The following is a 22,709-nucleotide window of genomic DNA, read 5'->3' on the forward strand; positions in this document are numbered from 1 at the left end:
AAACATGAAAGTTTGGTTGGGAGAAGCAAATGCAAACTTCTAACATAGCATTGTACTCGAAAATGTCATGGAGAATTTGATTAGGAGACACTGAAGAATGTAGTGTTACAATTTTGAAATTCCACAGTTATGACATTCAGACCACATATGATGTAAGGCAGAGTTATCACAATACATCCTAAGAGAGAGATTGAAAATAGCCAAAAATCAAACTGAATGGAAAATCCCAGGAAGTATACTATATTTAATGGAAGAGAGGTTTATTTCTCTTATTTTGTCTAGGGAACTTTTCTTGAAAAATGTTTGGATTTTATGGGCTAAAGACCATGTTTTAAATGAGGTTTATGTGATTTTTATTTATACCCTGTATTTTTTCCAAGAGGATTTAAAACAGATTATAGGTTTATAGAAAATATAACAAAATATTATGAGTCATACATAGGGAAAAAAGGTAGAGACATAAAATAGAGCCAGGAACGACGCTAATTTTAAACCATGAATTTATATAGTGATTAGGCCTTTACTTCCTCCGGGTAATTTCTTTTTTCCTTTTAAATTTTCTGTAGAGACAGGATCTCACCATGTAACCCATGCAGATCTTGAACTTCTAGGCTCAACGGATCCTCCAGCCTTTGCCTCCCGAAGTGTTGGAATTACCTGCATGAGCCACCGCACTCAGTCCCTCAAGGTAATTTCTAAAAATTATGCAGCACAAAGAGTTTTATGTATTAGGTATACATTTTTCATAATTTACATGGTATTTTCACATACATTATCTTAGTTGATACTAAATGGACTTTGTGAAGCAGTTATTATCCACATTTTCCAAATAAGGAAACTGAAGCCCAGAAAAGAACTTGAAAATCCTGTCCTTCAGGTGGGAGACTTGCTTGAGGCCAGTAGTTCAAGACCAGCCTGGGTAACACAGGGAGTCTCCATCTCTCCAAAAAATAATAATTATAAATGATCAGGGCGTGGTGGCATGTGCCTGTGGTCCCACCTACTCAAGAGGCTGAGGCAGGACAATCACCTGAGCCCAGGAGGTCAAGATGGCAGTAAGCCATGATTGGGTCACTGTACTCCAGCCTAGATGACAGAGCGAGACCTCCTCTCAATCAATCAATCAGAACAATATGCATTTGACATCTATGGCCCTTGCATTTTCACAAGAGGATTACTACCCTTTTTACAGATGGCTTTAGATTTGGAGGCTGGTTAAGCAGAAAATTAAGACTTCATGCTTGGAATAGCCCTTTTAAGAAACACTTAACTCCTTTACTTTATAGACAAGTGCACTGAACCACTCATAAGTTTTTTAAAATTATTTTTTAAATAATTATTTTATTCATTAAGACACAGGGTCTCAACCTATAGCCCAAGCTGGAGTGCAGCGGCACCATCCTAGCTCACTGCAGCCTCAACTCCCAAGCTATCCTCCCTCTGCAGCCTCCCAAGTAGCTGGGACTGCAGGCACAAACTGTCGCAACCTGTGCTCTGAAGCTTTAAGAGGCTAAACGATTCCTCACATTAATCCAATCAGTTACAGGTACAGCCAAGACCAGAAGCCGGGTTTCCTAAGTTATTTTCCTTATAACATATTACCTCTATAGCTTTATATCCATTTCTATGATTTCTGCTACATACCCAGTTCTGACCCTGTTTCCTGTCACAATTTCCCTTGTGTCTACTGGGTAAAGTTCTAAATGCATGGTGACATAACATACAAGGCCCTGCATAACCTGGCACAAGAGACCTCTCCAGGTACTCTCCTCCTCTAACAATGCAAGAATACTCCTGACTCCTAGGATGCCAGGCATTTGTGTGACATCCTGACAGCGTTGTCCAGTTGAGGCTGTTGGTGAAGGAAGGCCATGTCCCTCTATCTTGTGAGAGTGAAGACTTGAGTTTCTCCTCTATCACCCAGGAAGACGTGGGTGAAGGCACTCAAGTGGGAGGGACAAAATGACATCTGAAACCTGGAGGCCTTGGGCAGGGACCTCCCCTTCCTCAAACTAAAGGTGAATGAACCAAATTTTGCGATTCCAGGTAGCTTTTCATGTCAAATTCTTCCATGCCATCCCTCCTCACCCTTTAGTAAAATGCCTTCCAAATATTCCAGAAAAACCTTGTGAGTTCATATTTGGCAAGGCCAACCAAAGCACACAGCAACTCTCCACATCTACCCAGCATGATGGTGTCAGTACTAATTATATAATGAGAGGCCCCAAAGAGAAGAGTATTAGGCAAAAGGAACCAGGGCCACTAAATCCCAATCACTTTTCCCCAGCAATGATTCTCCTTCCATATGAGGTTATGGGTTATGAGGATATGAGTTAGTCAATTAGATTCCTTCCGCAACTTCAAATTCTCTCAACAGATCCCGGAATTTTGCACATTCTGTTCCTTGTCCATAAACTTTGGTTCCCTTCCCCAAACTGCTGTTCTTTTGAGAAACTCAATACATCATTCATATTCCTGGCTCAGAAATCATAATCTCTAAGTAATCTTTCCTGACACTCTATTCTCCACCTCCTCTTCCATAACCTGTGCTCTTTTTGAACAGAGTGGTGACATTTTGGGCTGGATGATTTAAAAAGGAAAGTAGAAAAACAGAACATAGAAATGCAGGGCCTCTAGTTGCTATGCCTGGCAGTACACGAAACATAGTATTCAATAACTATTACTCGAATGCATAGTCATTTTGTTTTTTCCTTTAACAGTATTTCTTAATAGGTAACTCATGAACACTGCAAAAAGCATCAAACTGCACAAAAAAATTCAGGGAAAAGTACATTTTTCCCCCCAATTCCATTCCCTCCTTTCTCTTAATACCAGTTACCTTTCCTTTCAGATTGATTATGCATATATAGGAATGTAAATGTTTTCCCACTATTTGTTACACATAAAAATTGTATACAATTCATATATTACATATGGTGCATGTTATATACACACACATATACAGACTGTCTCGGTTTTGCTTAACCTAAATCAGGCTTTTTTTTTTTTTGAGCAGCCCTCAAAACCAGGACAGATCCAGAGGCTTTATTCATTTTTATTTACTATTATTATTTTGAGACAGAGTCCCGCTCTGTAGCCCAGGCTGGAGTGCAGTGGTGCAATCTCGGCTCACTACAACCTCCACCTCCCGGGTTCAAGTGATTCTCCTGCCTCAGGCTCCCGAGTAGCTGGGATTACAGGCGAGCGCCACCACGCCCGGCTAATTTTTGTATTTTTAGAAGAGACGCGGTTTCGCCATGTTGGCCAAGTTGGTCTCGAACTCCTGACCTCAGGAGAGAGCAACGTAGTACTCCACTGTATGCGCATACCATGATTTACTTCGCAGTCCCAGATTTACGGTTTCCCATTTATAAATACTGCCATTTTTCACCTTCAAGCCCCGATGCCAAACACAGAAATAACACCTCACCCCCACCCCCTCGCCGTGTGCCTCCCACATTTTCACACACATTTTCAGCAGCCCAGGGCGGGGCCCTGCACCGAACACCGCCTCTGCCGTCCCCCCACGTGCCCCGCGCCCCCACCGCAGGGCGGAAGGCGACAGAACCTAGCCTCTGCATCCCCACCAGTCCCGTTCCCGGCGTCTCCTGGCCGCCGGGCTCGCCCGCTCAAACGTCGCGGAAAGACCAGAGCCCGGACTCGCCTTGCCTAGGGACAGAGCGGACCGAGTAACTCCTGCCCGGTGCGGGGCGGTGCTGCGGCCGCCGGGGCGCGGCCAGCGTGCGGGGCTCCTCCCCCTTCCTCCGGCGGCGCCGGCGGCCGCAGCACTTCCGGGTCGACGCGGAGGCGGGGCGGAGGTGCCGCGGTGGCTGTTATTGTTCGGCTGGGCTCGGTCGGGCGCTGTCTCCTTCGGCTCTGCGGGTGTCAGTTCGTCCGGCTACCTCACAGCCCCTCACTCCCGGCGGCTGACAGCAGCGGCGGCGGCGGCGGGCGGAGCCTGGCGTTTCGAGGCTGAGCGGCGCCGGGGTTAGGGGCGCGGAGGAGGAGCAGTAGCGGGAGGAGGAGCCGTGTGCCCTGGCACTGAGCGGCCGCGGCCATGGCGTACGCCTATCTCTTCAAGTACATCATAATCGGCGACACAGGTGAGGGCCCCGGGCGCGGTCGGGCGAGTGTCGGCGGCCTCCGGACCCGGACTGAGAGGCAAACGGCGTCTGGCGGTGGCGGGGACGCGGACTCCACCCGGCGCCTCCCTCCCGGCCGCGCCGCTCCATTTCCGCAGTGCTGGAGCTGGTGACGTGGGCACTGCGAGCGGCCGCGGCCTGGCCAGGCCCGGTCTGCGGCCCCCGACCGGGCCAGTCTTGCAGCCGAGGGCCGCGGCAGCCGTTTGCGACACTCGATTCAGGAAGTGTGTGACAGGAGGGGAGGCCTAGCGCAGGGCCGCCGGGGCCCGACTCACATGACTGCACCCCACCCCCAGGGCCCCTCGCGTTAGGTCTCTTCGCGGCCCCAGAAAAAAGAAAAAGGGAATCCTAGGCGAGCAGAAGGTGTTGGGACCCGGGTCTTAGTTCCTGACCAGTAACAACCTTCCTCCACCTGCACGCATCTGTCAAGGCCTGGGCAAGGCGCTTTTTGGTGTGGGACAGGCAGCTGAGAAGGAGAAAAGGAAAGCTTTAAAATATATATAATATATACATATATGTGCTTTTTTAACACTTTTAACTCTCAAGGCGGAGTAAGTCACGTCTTATTACTTGACGGCTGAAGAATCCCTTTCGGGGTTAGGAAAGCATGAACGAGTTCTGTGCACTTTTGCCACGTGTGAACTGGGGTTATTTAATAGTAATATAAAGTCGTTCAGTGCTCTGGGTGTGTACTTACGTATGTCTGTTGGGGACGCTGCTGTTTTAGATATGTCAGGTTCGGTGTCAACTGCTAATTTTCAGGTGAGCTCATGCCCATTTGAAGCAGAAAGAAATTCAGTTATTCTCACTTAAAATGACATCCTAGTGTATTCCACAGAAACGTAAACAAACTCTTCGTAAATATTTTTAATACCTGTGATTTGGCATTACTTTGAATCTAATAATAAACATAAAGATTGTTTAGATGTTGCAACTATTAATATACCAGAGTCTGATTTCAGTGGTTACTCTTGCACAACTTTGGAGCCTTTGCACAACTTTGGTAATGTAAGCAGCAGTTTGTAGTTGAACTAATGATGTGGCAGGCTCTATAAGTAACTAAATGAGCATGTTGGCCGGACGCGGTGGCTCACGCCTGTAATCCTAGCACTTTTGGAGGCCGAGGTGGGGGATCACCTGAGGTGAGGTCAGGAGTTCGAGACCTGCTTGGCCAACATGGTGAAACCTCGTCTCTACTAAAAGTACAAAAGTTAGCCGGGCGTGGTGGCGGGCCCCTGTAATACCAGCCACTTGGGAGGCTGAGGCAGGAGGATCACTTGAGCCCGGGAGGTGGAGGTTGCAGTGAGCCGAGATCGCGCCACTGCACTCCAGGCTGGGCGACACAGAGACTCCGTCTCAAAAAAAAAAAAAGGCATGTTGATTGCTGCCTGAAAGAAAAACTTTCTGCTAGATAAATGAGTTTTCAGCAAGGTTTTCTGGTGTGTGTGTGTGTGTGTGTGTGTGTGTGTGTGTGTGTGTGTTGAAATTGGATTTATAAACTTTAAAAGAAAAATGCTGTGGTGTATTTGGATGAAGGAAGGAGAATTCTAAAGCCTTCTGGCAAAATTTGATTTAGTCTGTAAAAACAAGATTGGAGAGGAATGCCACATTAACTGTAATATTACTGGGTTTGAGAAATAGAAGCTTGTGACTATGGCCTTTTGGCTATCTCATTAGTGGTGAAGATTCAAATCAGACTTTGCTGATTGCCATTTTTCAGTTTTTTATTTGAGGCTCTACTGTGGGTAAATAAAGTATTGTGCAGGGAGTAGTGGGGCTACAAATCCTAACAAGTTAATGCTCTGTTCTCTTGGAATTTGCTCTTATCCAAAAGCAGTCCCCACGCAGTTCGAAGGGAAGACACTTCTTTCTTGTCATTGCTGCTGATACGACCTAGTTCAGGAATGGAATTCTTGACACTGTGTTGTCTGCAGCAGTACTTCTCCCCACTCCAGTTCAGCCAGTGTAGTTTACTGTCAGTTTAGTCTTCCTGAAGCATGAATGTCAAAAGGCTACTCCCGTTTGCTCACAATTTTTTGTTTGACCTTCAGTGAACTCTGTATTTTAGCCCCTATCTACATTTCTAGCCTTCTTTCCCACTATTCCCCACCTTGCTTCTGCCATTTGAGACCCCGTGGCTGATTTCGGTGTTTTTTTTCCTGGGCCCTGCTACTCTCTATTCTTAGAATGCTTTCTGGCACAATCTCTCCCTGTGGAAAATCCATCAGTCCTTCAAAGTCTTATCTGAGTTTTCCAAAATGCCTTCACAGTCAACATATATTAAGCTCTTATTGTGTGAAGATTTTCACAGTATCCTGGCTGAAAAGTGACTACTCCTTTTTTGAATTTATGTTTCTCACTCTGTGTCATTCTTCTGATATTGATCCCAGACTTTTTTGTTTTATAGATATTTGTATAGGCATCTCTATTATGTAGGCATCATTATATACTTCTTGAAGGCAGAAAAGGTGTTATGTATGGCTCTGTGTTTCTTTCAGGAAGAGCCTAGTAAAAGGTAGGCCCTGTATATTTAATTAATAAGAGAGGAGCCAAACAGGCTGCTATATTCCTGTTTGTATAAATAGCTTAACAGAGATTTTTTGTTGTTGTTGTTGTTTTTACCCAGTTCTGCCACTTTCTTGCTTATTAATTTGGGCAAAATCCTTTATCATATTTTTTGAATTCAGAGGATACCCATAGTTGTAAGATACACTCAGTGTGGCCCTCCCCTAGAAAAGATGGCTTTAAAATCAGTAATGTGAGATCCACCTTGATTTTTTAAAAAGTCAGGGTCAAAAACATGCATCTTAGAATGAAGGAAATCACTTAATTTTTCTGTTTCCCTGTTTCCCTAACCTATAACCTTCTCTCAGTATGTGAGATAAAATGAGGATAAATGTGAAAGTACTTTGATTTCTCAAGGGAAAGGAACAATGCACATTTTTCCTTTACAGAGTTCCCTCCTTAGTAGAAGAGGTTTTAAAAACTTTTACATGATCATGATGATACTATTGAGTTGTTTTCTTACTGTAAGACTAAATGCAGTTAAAATGTAGCTTTAAATTGTTTCCTTGTTCCTGTCTTGTTTCTGAGTCATTTAGTAAAATGTGTCATTTAAATCTAGATGTAAAGTGGAAAGTGGTTTTTAATAAGCCGTTATTTATTTAATAAGCAGTTAATTTTCAAGCATAAAAGGAGAGAAAAAATACAAACCTATAGTAATTTTTGCACCTGAAACTCTAGCATCTGCCTAGCATTTTAACCTTATCAATAACCCTCCCTGCCGCTCAATGCTCAGCAAGGTAAACAAAGGCACAAATTTGGTTGCGTTCTTATTTCTGTTAATATCTGAAGCACCCTTTCTTGTTTTTCCCTATCAAAAAAAGTTATGTCAAAGATTTTTGTCACCTGGCCAACTCCTTTTTATCCATTCTTTTGAGATTTTAACAAATCCTACCACTCCCTGTTGCATTTTATGCTGGTCCCCTCCTCTGTTCCCTCATTCTGTTTCGCCTCTCTTCAGTCCCAGTCCCACTTACATTTTATTTTTTATTTATTTTTCTGTCTTATGTATATACCCACCGCTTACATTTTATTTTATTTTACTTCATATTATTTATTTATCTATTGAGACATGATCTCTGTCACCCAGACAGGAGTGCAGTGGCACTATTACGGCTCACTCACTACAGCTTCAGTCTCCTGGGCCCAAGCAATCCTCCCACCCTAAGTCTTCCAAGTAGCTGGGAACACAGGAACATGCCACCACGCCTGGCTAATTTTTAAATTCTTATAGAGATGGGCTCTCACTGTGTTGCTCAGACTGGTCTCAAACTCCTGGGCTCAAGCCATCCTCCCACTTCAGCCTCCCAAAGTGCCAGATTACAAGCACGAGCCACTGTTGTCAGCCCCACTTGCATTAAATAATCTTTTTAGTGGGAAGGTCTTTGGCTTTGTCTTAGATGCAAGGGTACACCACTGAGTGTCAGATTCATTTAATAGATAAGTGGATGGATCCTTGAGGGGAGGCGCTAGGTGATGTTTGAGCTGAAATTGGAATGATGAGTAGGCACTGCCAGAGTGGGCATGGGGGAATGTCTGGTATGTAGTTGAAAGTTTATTTCTGGCTCAGGAGAGAGTAATCTGGGATAGAGATTTGGGAGCTAATAACATAAAATGGAGTCCCTATTACCTGAGAGTTCATTTTCTGAGCTTTTGAAATTACAGGGTTATGTAGGGAAGAAGAATTATCATGACATGAAAATAATTATTAATAAGTTATCACTTTAAAAAATTAATTTCTCAAGCTTACTTCTGATTCCCATCCTCCTGATTGGCTTAGGGGCTTGCTGATCATAATGTAGTTTGAATTAGTTGCAAAGTGAAATTATGTATCATGCCAAAATTGCAAGCATTTGTTTCTTTCTTTTATCTTTTTTTTTTTTTTGAGACAGAGTTTTGCTCTTGTACACAGGCTGGAGTGCAGTGGTGTGATCTCAGTTCACTGCAATGTCCACCTCCTAAGTTCAAGTGATTCTCTTACCCAGTAGCTGGGATTACAGGCATCCCCAGTAGCTGGGATTACAGGCATCTGCCCCCACTCTCAGCTAATTTTTGTATTTTTAGTAGAGATGGGATTTCGCCATGTTGGTCTGACTGGTCTCGAACTCCTTACCTCAAGTGATCCACTCACCTCAGCCTCCTTAAGTGCTGGGATTACAGGTGTGAGCCACCGTGGCAAGGCAGCGTTTGTTTCTTTGATGCAAGTGATTTGGAGCATTGGTTCACATGCAAAACCATTGACAAATGGGTATCTGACAAAGTTGTCCTCCTGGAATGAAGTAGGTGTGATTGTTCATTGAATGCATTGACAGATGAAAGCGTGGATGTAATGGTGGGAAATACTAGTGTTCATGGGGCACATGGGGAAAGTTATCAGCATAGTAGACTAACAAGGAATAATCAAAAAAGCAAGAAAGACCTGGGCAGTACAGTGTCATGGAATAGAGAGGGAGTGGTTACTAGTGTCATGTGCAGTAGAGGTTAGGGACTTTTGGTTGAAATGGTAGGAAGACATTAGTGCTTTGCCACAGTGTTTGATTCAGACATCAATGAGGGGGAGAACTAAGGTGTATTTTCATTTATATTGTTTAAAAAAACTGTGGATTTTTATATGTGTAAATAGAAAAAGTCCCAAGACTACACACTTAACTGTTACTTCTGGGGAGGAGAGTAGAATTATATGCTTATATTGGTTACACTGGAAGAGTTGGTGTTGGTGAAATGGAGCTTTTTATATTGTAGGGTCCTCCTACTTTGTTTTTTTAAAAAAAATTTAAACAATATCACACGTAATATTGGTGCTTTTACCAAAAGAGTTATTGGAAAGTTACAAGTAGAACCATGCATGGGTTATTTTATTGAAGAGTAGATGTGAGTGCGTGTTTGTATTTTAAGATAGGAGAGACTTGAGGTTGAAAGGTTAAATACAAGAGAAGGGGAGGGAAGGAGCAAAGTTCTAGAGGATTTGGGGAAGGAATGGGATTAGATTTTCAGGAGCTCTGGAGAAAAACAGAAGGAAGACCTTTCTGTGGGAGACTCAAATTTGAGATTCTTTAGATTCTTGTGAATCACTGAGGTGTTTGTTTAAAAAAAAAAAAATTCAGCAACCCAACCCCTAGGGATTTTGATTGACTAAATTTGAGGTGGAGCTGAATGTTGCAAAACCTGTGGCCAGAAATACTAGTCATTTTATTTTATTATATAAGCAGATTTGTTAGAGTTATCTTCAAAAAACAAACTGGGAAGTTCAGAGGTAGAAAAATTCTATAAAAGCTTTTTTATTATGAGATATAGCATGCATATAAAAGAATATATGTAATATATATGCAGTTTAATAGTTTTAAAGAATAATGATAAACACACATGCAAAAGGACTCCACATTCTTGCTTTTTTTTTCCCTTGAGATCGAGTCTCTCTCTGTTGCCCGGGCTGGAGTGCAGTGGCGCAGTCTCAGCTCCCTGCAACCTCCGCCTCCCGGGTTCACGCCATTCTCCTGCCTCAGCCTCCCAAGTAGCTGGGACTACAGGCGCATGCCGCCACACCCGGCTAATTTTTTGTATTTTTAGTAAAGACGGGCTTTCACCATGTTAGCCAGGATGGTCTTGATCTCCCGACCTCGTGATCTGCCCGCCTCTGCCTCCCAAAGTGCTGGGATTACAGGTGTGAGCCACCATGCCCAGCCAAGGACTCCACATTCTTACATACATCTCTTTCTCAACCAGTTTTCCACTAGCCTGAATTTTGTATTAATCCTCCCCTGCTTTTCTTCGTAGTTGTATCACTTACAGATTCCTAAACTATATTATTTAGTTTTGCCCGTTTTTAGATGTGCTTAGCTGTTTCATTTATCAAATGAGAGCTGAAACATCTTTTAACATCATTTGCAATTTAGATGATATACTTTTGTTATCCTTAAATTTTTGTATGTTATTGGTGGTCCTTCAGGATTTTTAACTAGCTCTTTGCTGTCTGTTTTCTAACCCAGTTTATTTACTACTTCCTCCACCTAATATTTATACTGTGCCTGAGACTTTATAGTGAATCATAGAGGCCATTGTCCCTGTTGTTCTCATTCCTATTTACCTTTCTTAAACTCCTCTGGTGACTCTCCCTCCTTATCTTCTCAATTGGTATTCTGTCCTTTCTGTCCTATGCCATTCCTGTCCAGCATGAAATTTTCTCTTTTATCACCCCAACTGCTCCCCTCCTTCGTTTTAACTCTTCAGCTGTCCTCCTCTTGCAGTAGCCAGCCAGTTTGATGTTTTATTTGAGCAAGCCTTAATTTTGCCATCTCGGCTGTTTTTCCCTTTCCTTCTGGCCCAGCTGTGCTTACTTCATTTGTTATTCTCTGCTCGTCCTCAGTCTGTGAGACTGTGTCCTTTGGTACAAAAGATGCAGCTATATGCAGACCTCTCTTGTCTCCCTCCTAACTTCACATTTTCTCCAAGAAACTGTCCCATTTGATTTCGTTAGCCTTGATTATTTGCAAGTTTTAAAGTACTCTAGTTTTAGCTGTTACTTGTAAGTAAGAGATGCCTGGCAAAAAGGTTCTAGATTCTTTTCCTGTCATGCACAGATAGAAGCCCCCTTTTAATTTCTGCGGTGTTTCTCAACTCAGACTATTAATATTTGGTTCTCATCCATGGAAATGCTGTTTTAGTCACTCTCCGGGGAGTCCCAGTCATCAGTATTTTTAAAAAATATTGTTTGTAGTGATGGTAGTACTGTAAAATTCCACTGCTGGTTTAGCCATGGGCCTTTTTTGCTTATTTTTCTAAAATTGATTCTTCTTTTTCTGCTGTCAAATTTTCTGCTTTGGGGGATTTTATTTAATCCCTAAGGTGTAGCCAGACTGAATTTGCATGGAATTCTCCATCACATTAGCTTTTGGCACTGTGGTCTGTATAGCAGATTCTCATGAGTAATCCTCCACACTTTTTATAGTTCCTACACCATATCAAAAACTTATTATCTGTTAATTATTCAACAGACATATGAGATTACTGTTTTACAGATGAAGAAACTGAGTTGTGCCATTTGGGGCAAGTTATCTTAGTAGATGGTTGATATGGTTTGGCTCTGTGTCCCACTCAAATCTCATCGCAAGTTTTAATTTCTGTAGTCCCCACGTGTCGAGGGAGGGATCCAGTGGGAGGACTGGATCATAGGGGCGATTCCCCCATGCTGATCTGGTGGTAGTGAGTGCTCTTGAGATCTGGTTGTTTTATAAGTGTTTGACAGTTCCTCATTCATACTCTGTTTTTCTCCTGCTGCCACGTAGTATGTGCCTGCTTCCCCTTCTGCCATGATTATAAGGTTTCTGAGGCCTCCCCAGCCATGCAGAACTGTGAGTCAATTAAGCCTCTTTCCTTTATAAATTACCAGTCTTGGGTAGTCTCTTTATAGCAGTGTGAAAACGAACAAATACAGTGGTAGAACAAAGATCGAGGGGTGTCTGACTCCACGGGCCATTCTCTTGATTACAGGGTGGTCTGGCTCCATTCCCCTTTGTTTGCTCTTTCCTTCCCCATATCTTCTGAATTTTTACTTTTCATAGTCACAATGTAGCTTTAGGTTTCTCCCAGTTCTCACTTTAAAGTATTCTTATTTTCAGGTATAGCTGAGAGTCGCTGTGTTTTTAGCCAAATCTAAGGGAGAAAATGAATATCGATAGCTGCATGCTGTAGCCAACTCCTTAAAGGAAGGATGGTGCCTGATACAGAGTTAGAGTTAGTGCTTCAGTAAGTGATGAATGTGTGCCAGGTAGGTTCTGCTGGGTAGGCTGCATGCATTGACCAATTTATTCCTCCTTGTTTCAAAACAGGATTTAAGGGCACTTATATAATTTTTTTTAGTTTTTTAATGTAAATGAGAGAGTAAGGATATATACGTGTATATATATATGTGTGTGTGTGTGTGTGTGTGTATATATATATATTAGTTTTCTATTGCTATCATAACAAGCTACCAGAAACTTAGCAACTGAAACAACATGAATTTATCTTATATAGTTCAGAAGTCTAAGATGTCTCACTGGGCTGAAATCCAGGTTTCAATAGGACTGGGTTCCCTTCTAGAGAGTCTTGGCTCATTCAGGTTGTTGGCAGAATACACTTCCATGAAACTGTAGGGCTGAGACCCCATTTCCTTCCTGGCTATCATCTGAGAGCTTTTCCTAGCTTCTAGAGTCCACCCACCTACCCACATCCCTTGGCCCATGGTCCCCTTCCTCCATCTTCACAACCAACAACAGTGGGTCACGTCCTTCTTGTGTCTCATCTTTCTTATTCTTGTTGGGCCATCCCATGTCTCTCTGTTGTAGGAAAGGTTCTTCACTTCTAAGGATGCGTGTGATTAGATTGGGCTTACCTGGATAATCCATGCTAATCTCCCCATCTCAAGGTCTAATCTTAATCAAATCTGCAAAGTTCCCTTGCCGTGTAGGGTAAAATATTCACAGGTTCTGGGGATTAGGATGTTAATATCTTTTGGAGGGCATTATTCTGCCTACCATAAAGGGCTGCATTAATCCATTCTCACACTGCTATAAAGAACTATCTGAGGCTCGGCATGATGGTTCATGCCTGTAATCCTAGCACTTTGGAGGCCAAGGCAGGTGGATTGCCTGCGCTCAGGAGTTCGAGACCAGCCTGGGCAACACGGTGAAACCCCGTCTCTACTAAGATACAAAAAATTAGCCGGGCGTGATGACATGCACCTGTAATCCCAGCTACTCAGGAGGCTGAGACAAGAGCATCGCTTGAACCCGGGTGGCAGAGGTTGCAGTGAGCTGAGATGGTACCATTGCACTCTAGCCTGGGCAACAGTGCAAGACTCCGTCTAAAAAAAAAAAAAAAAAAAAAAAAAAAACTACGTGAGACTGGGGAATTTATGAAGAAAAAGAGGTTTAATTAACACACAGTTCCATAGGCTGTACAGGAAGCGTGGCTGGGAGGCCTCAGGAAACTTACAATCATGGGAGAAGGTGAAGGGCAAGCAAGTACATCTTGCCATGTCAGACCAGGAAAGAGAGAGTGAAGGGGGAAGTGCTACCCACTTTTAAGCAACCAGCTCTCGTGAGAACTCACTGTCACTGAGAACAGCAAGTGGGGGAAATCCACCTCTGTGACCCAATCAGCTCCCACCAGGCCCCTCCACCAACATTGGAAATTACAATTTGATGTGAGATTTGGGTAGGGACACAGAGCCAGACAATTTCAAGGGCAAAGGAACAAATGGTAGAAACAGTAAAGTAATATCAGAAAGGACGTGTATTAGTCCATTTTCATACTGCTATAAAGATATGGCACGAGACTAGATAATTTATAAACAAAAGAGGTTTAATTGGCTCACAGTTTGGATAGCTGGAAAGGCCTCAGAAAAATTGCAGTCATGGCAGAAGGCAAAGGGGAAGCAGGTACCTTCTTCACAAGACTGCAGGAGAGAGAACAATGGAGGAAGGGCCATGCCTTATCAAACAACCAGATTGGCCACTCCCCCAGCACGTGGAGATAATAATTCCAGATGAAATTTTCATGGGGACACGAAGCCAAACCATATCAGGACATTTATACTCAAAATCTGTGATACGAGGTTTTGTAGACTTCTTTGAAGTGGACACTGAATTTAGCACTAACCAGTGCAAAAAGACAATCCTGCTAATTTATCCTAATATTAGTATTCATTGTTTTTTTTGAAGTACGTTCATGTATATACTTAGTAACTACTGACATTGTGGGTCTTGAAAGAAGCTTTGCTTCTGATTCCTCTTAAAAATAATACAGTATCACGAGTATAAATATACAACTGGTTTTATAGGGCATTTTCTCTAGAGGCATAACTCATTGAATCTCTGAGGAAGACACCATTTTATAGGTGAGGAAAGGGACACTTGTTACCACATACAGTCTTCTTGTATACAGCTAGTAACTGACCAATCTGGAACTTGAACCCAGGTTTTTCTGACTCCAAAGTTCATGCTCTCTTCCCCGTATTACAGTTCCTGATTCCCATAAATTTCACATCATACCTCTTCTGTTGGCTTACTGTTTGATCAGTTGAGTTGCTGTGAGAGTACATAGCCTTCAATTCCCTTAAATAGGTAGGACCTCCGTTCATGCATAATAATGCAGAACTATCCTATATAAAAGTAGGATAAAGTACTTTCTCTGCTATTTACCAGCCATGTGACTGTGGGCAACCCATTTGATCTTTCTGAGTCTTGGTGTCCTTATCTATAAAATGGGGATGAATAAATGATATCATACATGTAACAACAACTAGAATAAAAAATGGTTATATCTTTATTTTTTATCCTGCTGCTTTGAATGTTTCTATAATTTCCCCATATGTATTTGAAAAATTCACCCAAATCTGACCAGTGCTGTATAGTGTCTAAGTAATGCTAATAATAGGAAAAACAATTTTTTTTGCCCTCTGTGTTCTAATATGTTGATCCTCCCACTGCCCCCCATTTAGCTTGCTTGTTTTTGGCCAGCTGATACTTGAAGGAGCATGTTATCCTTGTCTCTAATTGTTTTTTTTCCTAGCCTGTGTTGGTGTTTTTATTTGTTTGCATCAAGTTGTTTTATGGCAAGTTTTTTACGTTATCAAGACTGTTTATCAAGACTCCTTTTATTTCAGATGTCTATATTTTTGGCAGTTTTGCTTAATTTAGAGTGAATGACCATCCAAGTCCACTTTATGATTTATCTTGTTTAAGAGATGAGGTTTCACTATGTTGCCTAGGCTGGTCTGTCAAACTCCTGGCCTCAAGTGATCCTCCTGCCTCAGCCCTGCAAAGTGCTGGGATTACAGGTGTGAGTTACTGTGCCTGGCTCCTGGTAATGATTTAAAAGACTGGGTAGGATTTTGTTCTGTGAAGGAACAGAAACACACTCGAAATAGCTCAAGAAAAGAGATTTATGATAAGAATTTAAAGAGGACTTACAGGAATCCAAGTAAAACTGTGTAACAGATCTTGAGCAGTTGGCTACTCCGAAGTTTTTGTTTTCTTCTCATGGCTTCTCTCTTGACCCAGTAAGCATGTTTCTTTCTTTTTTTCTTTTGTCTTTTTCTTCTTTTCTTTAAAGAATCTTTTCATTATTGATTTCTGACTTTATTAAACTGAGAGACTGTAGACTATATGTGCTGATTCTTCAGTGTGTGAGACTAATTTTGTAGCCGAGTACTTGATTGGTTTTTGTACATGTTTCATATGTGCTTGAAAAGTATATTCTTGTGTATGTAGTGAGTTCAGGTTTTCATGTCTGTTAGATCAGACTTGATATTAGCGTGGATCGTATCTTCTGTATAGTTTTTTGTCTACTTCTTTTTGACCTTTGGAGAGAGATGTTAAAATTTCATATTATGACAATGGATTTTTCTTGTTCTTCTGTCAGATTATTTCTCCCCTCCCCGCATGAATTTGGGGGCTAATTTGTAAGGTATTTATGACCCATACATCTTACTGAGAAGTTATTCCTTTGTCATTAGGTTTCCCTTCACTTGTTTCTTAATATGATTTTTTTGAATTCAGGTATTTGATATTAATTTTGCATATTTAGTTCATATGTGCTTTGTTTAGGAAGTAAACATTACACTTGACTCTGAAACTTTTTTGCTCATTACTTTGGGGGTTTGTCTATATTAATACATTTCATTCTATTTTATTGATATTAATTGCTGATTATGTTCTGTTGTTTGTACTGCAGTTTTCTCCATTCTTATGGACATTTTAAAGTTGTTTATTTTGTTGTAAAAACGATACTGCATACATTATTCTTGTGCCTGCCTCCTTGAGCTGGGTGCTAAGAGTTTTAGAAATATATCTTGCAGCGGATTTGTGGGTGGAAGGTATATACATCTTTGGCTTTACCAGCATATGTAAATCTCTCTCCAAAGTAATCAGTTGACTCATTCTGGTTCTGTGTCACCTTTTTTTTGAGATAGGGTCTTGCTCTGTCACCCAGGCTGGAGTGCAATAGCACTATCATGACTCACTGCAGCTTCTGCCTCCTGGGCTCAAGGGATCCTCCCATCTTAGCCTCCCAAGTAGCTGAGATCACAGGCACATGCCACCATACCTGGTTAATTTTTTTTTTTTTTTTTTGGAGAGAGTCTCGCTCTGTCACCCAGGCTGGAATGCAGTAGCACAGTCTTGGCTCACTGCAACCTCTGCCTCCTGGGTTCAAGCCATTCTGCCTCAACCTCTTGAGTAGCTGAGATTACAGGCACACACCAACACACCTGGCTACTTTTTGTATTTTTAGTAGAGACAGGGTTTCACCATGTTGGCCAGGCTGGTCTCAAACTCCTGACCTCACGTGATCTGCCTGCCTCAACCTCCCAAAGTGCTGGGATTACTAATGTGAGCCACTGTGCCTGTCTGCACCTGGCTGATTTTTAAATTTTCTGCAGAAATGGGTCTTGCCATGTTTCCCAGGCTGGTCTCCAACTCCTGGGCTCAAGTGATCCTCCTACCTCAGCCTTCCAAAGTGTTGGAATTACAGTATGAACCACCATGCCTAGTCCTTTATCACCTTTTTTTTTTTTAAAAAGGCCTGTTTTTTTATTGTAGCCCATTTCTATATTTTAAAAATGTCAATCTGAGAGGCTGTATTTTAACAGGATAATTTAATGTTTTCATATGTATTGAAATCACTGATGGATTTGGGTTTATTTCTACTATCAAGTACCACCCTGGTTCAGTCATGTAGACAAAGATCAAGGTGTAGATCACAGGCATGCCCACTTGCCATGGGCTTTTGAGTTTAGACGGGCACATGTCCTGCACAGGAAATAATATGGTAGATTTTTCCAAGCATGGATAGGTCACCTATTCCTTGTAGGCCAGTAGAGAGGTTACTGAAGAGAAGATACCTGCCACTAACTTACTAGTGCGCATGAACAATTAATTTAAATTCTGAAATTTTCTGTTTCTAAAACAGGTATAGTATCTGCCTAGTGCACCCTGTAGAGTTATTCACCAAGGCTCAGGGTTTGGTTTTGTTTTTTACCCCTAGCTTTACAGCTGTCTTTAAAATTTAAGTGTTAGTCATTTGTTTCCTTCATTTATTTACAGTTGATATATCAGTGTCAGTAGTGTATTCATGCTTGCTCTGCTGCCCCTGCATTATTAAAATTGATGGATGACCCGTTTGCGTTTGTCTTTCTTTAGAAATAACTACTATGCAGTCCTTTCCGGTTATTTTAACTTAGACACCACTCTTGAAAGTTTTCCAAGAGCCTGGTATTTGTAATTAGCATATCTCGATCAATGTGGTGTCTGTACTGTTTACTTGTGACCTCAGTAAAGTTCATACCCCTTCAGTTTTAGTTTTCTCATCTGGAAAAACCAATAGCAATGCCTGGATTATCTACCTCACAGGATTTTTGTGAGCTTAAAGTAAATAATATGTGAAGGTGCCTTGTAAGCTACAAAGTGCTTTGTTAATAGTAATACCTTAGAGATAATATTTCCTACCTGTTGAGCATTCTAAAATTTAGTGGAGTTGGTCTTGCCTATAGAAAAAAAGCTGTTCACTCTGCTGATCATGTGTTAACCACAGAATGGCTCTCCTTGATTCTGTTGTCCTCCTTGACTCAATAAAAGAAAAAGTTCTTTTCTATCTCAGGTGTCCTCACGATCCACTTGAGATTGAGAAAAATATCAAGGAGGTACTATTTTTCACTAGTCTTCAAGGAAGAGATGGGAAAGCCAGTAGTTGTTTTCTACCTTGATTTTTTTTTTATTTTTTTAGACAGATTTTCGCTCTCGTTGCCCAGGCTGTAGTACAATGGTGCGATCTTGGTTCACTGCAACCTCCGCCTCCTGGGTTCAAGCGATTCTCCTGCCACACCCTCCCGAGTAGCTGGGGTTACAGGTGCTGGCTGCCATGCCCAACTAATTTTTTTGTATTTTTAGTCGAGACAGGGTTTCACCATGTTGGTCAAGCTGGCCTTGAACTCCTGACCTGAGGTGATCCACCCACCTTGGCCTCCTAAAGTACTGTAATTACAGGCATGAGCCACCGTGCCCGGCCTACGTTGATTTCTTCTACACTCACTCTTGGTACTTGTGGTACCACTTGAATGATTTCAGTCAGTTTTGAACCCCTTTGGAAAGAGGTAGTTTTGTAGCTCTATAGAAGTCTTTGATATAAATAAATGTTTGTCAGTGGTTATCTTCTTTCTTTGGATAAAGTATTATTAGTTCAGTTTTAACTATGTCAGAGGGCAAAGTAAAAGTATATGTGTCCCAGATTACTTATGCTCAAGGCTTTACTTGACACAAAAACTAATAAATAGCTAAAAAGTTATAAATTAAAGCAATAATAATGTATGCCTGATGAATTGAGTCACCAGTCCTCTATGTAAAGGTATTTGTTATACTTGCTCAGGATAAACTTGGGTGTGAGGTGAAGAAATTCTACTGGTTTCATAGCTATGTGGATTTTTTTTTTTTTTCCGAGACAGAGTCTTGCTCTGTTGCCCAGGCTGGAGTGCAGTGACACAATCTCAGTTCACTGCAACCTCCGTCTCCCGGGCTCAAGCGATCCTCCCACCTCGGCCTCCTGAGTAGCTGGGACTACAAGTGCATGCCAGCACAGCTGGCTATTTTTGTATTTTTTGTAGAGACAAGGTCTCACTATGTTGCCTAGGCTGGTCTCAAATTCCCGAGCTCAAGCAGTCTGTCCGCCTTGGCCTCCGCAAGTGCTGGGATTGCATACATGAGCCACCACACCCAGCCTGCTACACGGATTTTCATCTGGTTTAAGAACTGTATCCATAAAGGACTGCCATGTCGGCAAGCTGGAAGGAGCATGCTGCTACATGCAGTCCTGAATTTTTTACTTCTGATATTAGCAACAGCTTGGACGCAGTTCAGTTTGGTTGAAAGAGCTAATATATAATTTGGATTTTAACTGACAGAATCCAAAGTGACCTTGGTAGGCAGAATGATTGTCCAAATTGTAGCAAAATTGAATTAAATAAAAATGAAGTTAAAACCCAGTATTTGCTTGTGAAATAATCATACAAATACAAAATGGAGGTCAGCTGGTTCGATATCCACACGTCTAAAAACGTAGTTTTACATTACTTGATTCATATGAGTCAGATAAGTAATAAAGTGAACCAAAGAATAAATGTGATGCTAGATTAGTAAAAGTATAGTGTACGGATAAGGCAGGTTCTACCCTGTCAGGCCTCAACTGCAATTCAGTTCTGAAAATCTTGTTTTAAAGGAATATCTACAAACAGGAGTCCGTGCTCAGGAGACCAGTAACACTGGTATGAAGGCTATAACATTCATGACATTTTAGGAATTGTTGAGTATCTGAACCATTTTAACCTGAAAAAGAAGACTTAAAGGAGAATATAATAATGACTTTCAGATATTTAGGTGACTGACATATAAAAGAGGGACTCATATCAGCACCATGAGTAGAAGACATACAGTTGGACTCTTCATAAAATGGAAAGAGCTTGTTCACTGGTAAGTTAATTTGTGCTGGAGTAGGAGTTTGATTGACACATATGAAGGCTTGGAAGATGGAGTTTATGCAAAGAATAGAGATTCACAGTTGATTATTTTTCTTCTTCTTCTTAAAGAAATTTAACATACTATTGTGGGCAAGGCGTGGTGGCTCTCATCTGTAATCCTAGCATTTTGGGTGGCCAAGGCGGGTGGATTGCTTGAGATCAGGAGTTCAAGACCAGCCTGACCAACATGGCAAAACCCCATCTCTACTAAAATATAAAAATTAGCTGGGCGTGGTGATGGATGCCTAATCCCAGCTACTCGGGAGACTGAGGCAGGAGAATCACTTGAAGGTGGAGGTTGCAGTGAACTGGGATCGCACCACTACACTCCAGCCTGGGCGACAGAGCAAGACTTCTGTCTCAAAAACAAAACAAAACAACAACAACAACAACAACAAAAAGATACTATTGGGGGCCCAAAATGGTGGCCAGCTGGTACCGGCCTTTTCTTAAGCTCTGTGAGGAATGGCCAGTGGACGAGACCAAACGGGGCCGGGACTTGGGCGCTTACCTGTGACAGCGGGTAGCACAGGCCTTTCGGGAGGGAGAGAATACCCAGGTTGCAGAGCCTGAGGCCTGTGATCAGATGTACCAGAGCTTAGCGCGACTCCATACAAACTACTACAAACACAAGTACCGTCGCCCCAGAGACACCAGCTTCAGTGGCCTGTCGTTGGAAGAGTACAAGGTGATCCTGTCCACAGACACCTTGGAAGAGCTTAAGGAAATGGATAAAAGCATGTGGAAGAAACTGCAGGAGAAGTTTTCCTCCAAGGGTCCGGAGGAGGATCATAAGGCCTGAGCTCAGGCCTTACCTCGCCCGCATACCTAGGTGTGGAGTCTTGTACATTGCCATTGTCAATAAAACTGCCCCAGTTTCCCACAGGAAAAAAAAAAAAAAAAGATACTATTGTGGGCAGTCCCTGTGCTGGAGTTCAAAAAATGAAGACTGTCCTACCCTACAGGGAAGACCAATTTGCCACAATAACTACCAGAAAATGTAATAAAAATATGTACAAAGTACTAAAGGTATGTGGACAGGGTACTTTCTAACCGTGGAGTGAATGGCTTATAACAGATTTCAGATTGTCAGTAAACCTTTATTGAGCACCCGCTTACTGTATGCTGGTACTATGTTGTGACATTCATAGGTGTTCTCACAGTAATCTTAGTAGGTAACTATTAACCCCATTTTCCAAATGAAAAATCAATAACCAGACGTGGTGGAATGTGCATGTAGTCCTAGCTACTTGGAAGACTGAGATAGGAGGATTGCTTGAGGCTAGGAGTTCAGGGCTGCAGTGTACCATGATCATGCCTATGAGTAGCCACTGCCCTCCAGCCTGGGCAGTGTAGTAAAATTCTGTCTCTTTAAAATAAAACATAAATAGCAAATGAAAAATCAGGTGATAGGTACAGACTTGGTATAACTTGTTTGAATAATTGTCCACCTAATCAGTAGAATCAGTTTGTGCTTTTACCCCATCTTTATATTATGTGAGAAATACTGGGCTGGGCTCCTCATACTTATTTTGCCAAGAAAGTTTAATGACTTTATACCAGGAGTGATGTACAAAATGTGGCAGTAAAGGATTTTCATCAGGACTGGAGGAAAGGGATATGATGATTAACACTAAGGAATCTTGGGACTATACTGTGAAGACCATTGTGTGTCATAGTTTAAGGGATTGCTTAACCCTCTGGATATCTGCATTAAGGAGCGTTATTCCCTTCCCCATTCTCTAAGTGGAGCAAATTTCTACCCTCAACTCAGATATTTGTACAGTAATAAGCCTCATTCACCATTTAATTTTTTTTTTCTTGCTTGGCCTTTCCCCCCATTCTCTCTGGCTTAAAGTTTCTTTTCGGTAGGAGAAATAGAAAAATCATGTTGGACTTAAGTGTGGCTATGTGAATTTTCAGCCTTAGCCATGAATAAGTCTTACTAAAAAGTACTACTTAGTAGTATTCTTCAGAGATTTTTAGACACAGGGAGGAGAAAGAAATCAAAATTTTCTGTTTCACAGTGCATTATTCTACTTGCAGGCTTTCTTGTAATTTTCTTACCAGATCAACATTTATAGTAGCTATATGTGGTCACACTAGAAGTTTTGCTGGTTATTTAAATGCAGTGACACTATGGAGGTAGTTAGATGAAGTCAGTAAAAGTACTGCTTATATAGTGTTGATGAAAGTTCCTCTTCACACTTTACATATGTAAGCAAGCATGGTAAACATCCTTCCAGAAACTTTCTGTACCTCTCTAAGCCTGTGTATGTGTACATGTGTCCCAATTCTACCAGTGAGATTATACAATCACTGCTGTTCTACAGTTTTATTTTTTTCATTTGAGGGTAAATCTTGAGTGTCTTTCTGTATCACCACATGTAAATCTCTCTCATTTTTTAAAAACTCTAGATAGATGAACCACAATTTATCAGCTTCTGATTTCTGTTAGT

At 41.7% G+C, this 22,709-nt stretch overlaps 1 protein-coding gene, 1 long non-coding RNA gene and 1 pseudogene across 3 annotated transcripts in view; 2 read left to right on the top strand and 1 right to left on the bottom strand.

Moving 5' to 3' along the window:
- Positions 1 to 537: 537 nt before the first annotated feature.
- On the bottom strand, positions 538 to 3,607 carry LOC144330795 (uncharacterized). Its single transcript, XR_013397278.1, has 2 exons — positions 3,471 to 3,607; positions 538 to 695 (listed from the first exon to the last, which is right to left on the bottom strand). It is a non-coding gene; the product is annotated as an uncharacterized LOC144330795 (long non-coding RNA).
- Positions 3,608 to 3,782: 175 nt separating this feature from the next.
- The window catches only part of RAB2A (RAB2A, member RAS oncogene family), a 103,425-nt gene continuing 84,498 nt past the window's right edge, over positions 3,783 to 22,709 (top strand). Inside the window, 2 exon segments of one of the 2 annotated variants that reach the window (NM_001193860.2) lie at positions 3,783 to 3,795; positions 3,993 to 4,103. In NM_001193860.2, coding sequence (NP_001180789.1) covers positions 4,058 to 4,103 — 46 coding nt within the window. In that variant the 5' untranslated portion in view covers positions 3,783 to 3,795; positions 3,993 to 4,057. 2 annotated transcript variants of the gene reach the window in all.
- On the top strand, positions 20,596 to 21,249 carry LOC106999779 (ubiquinol-cytochrome c reductase complex assembly factor 2 pseudogene; annotated as a pseudogene).

The sequence above is a fragment of the Macaca mulatta genome, chromosome 8 (genome assembly GCF_049350105.2).
Source record: "Macaca mulatta isolate MMU2019108-1 chromosome 8, T2T-MMU8v2.0, whole genome shotgun sequence".
NCBI classification, from domain to species: domain Eukaryota; kingdom Metazoa; phylum Chordata; class Mammalia; order Primates; family Cercopithecidae; genus Macaca; species Macaca mulatta.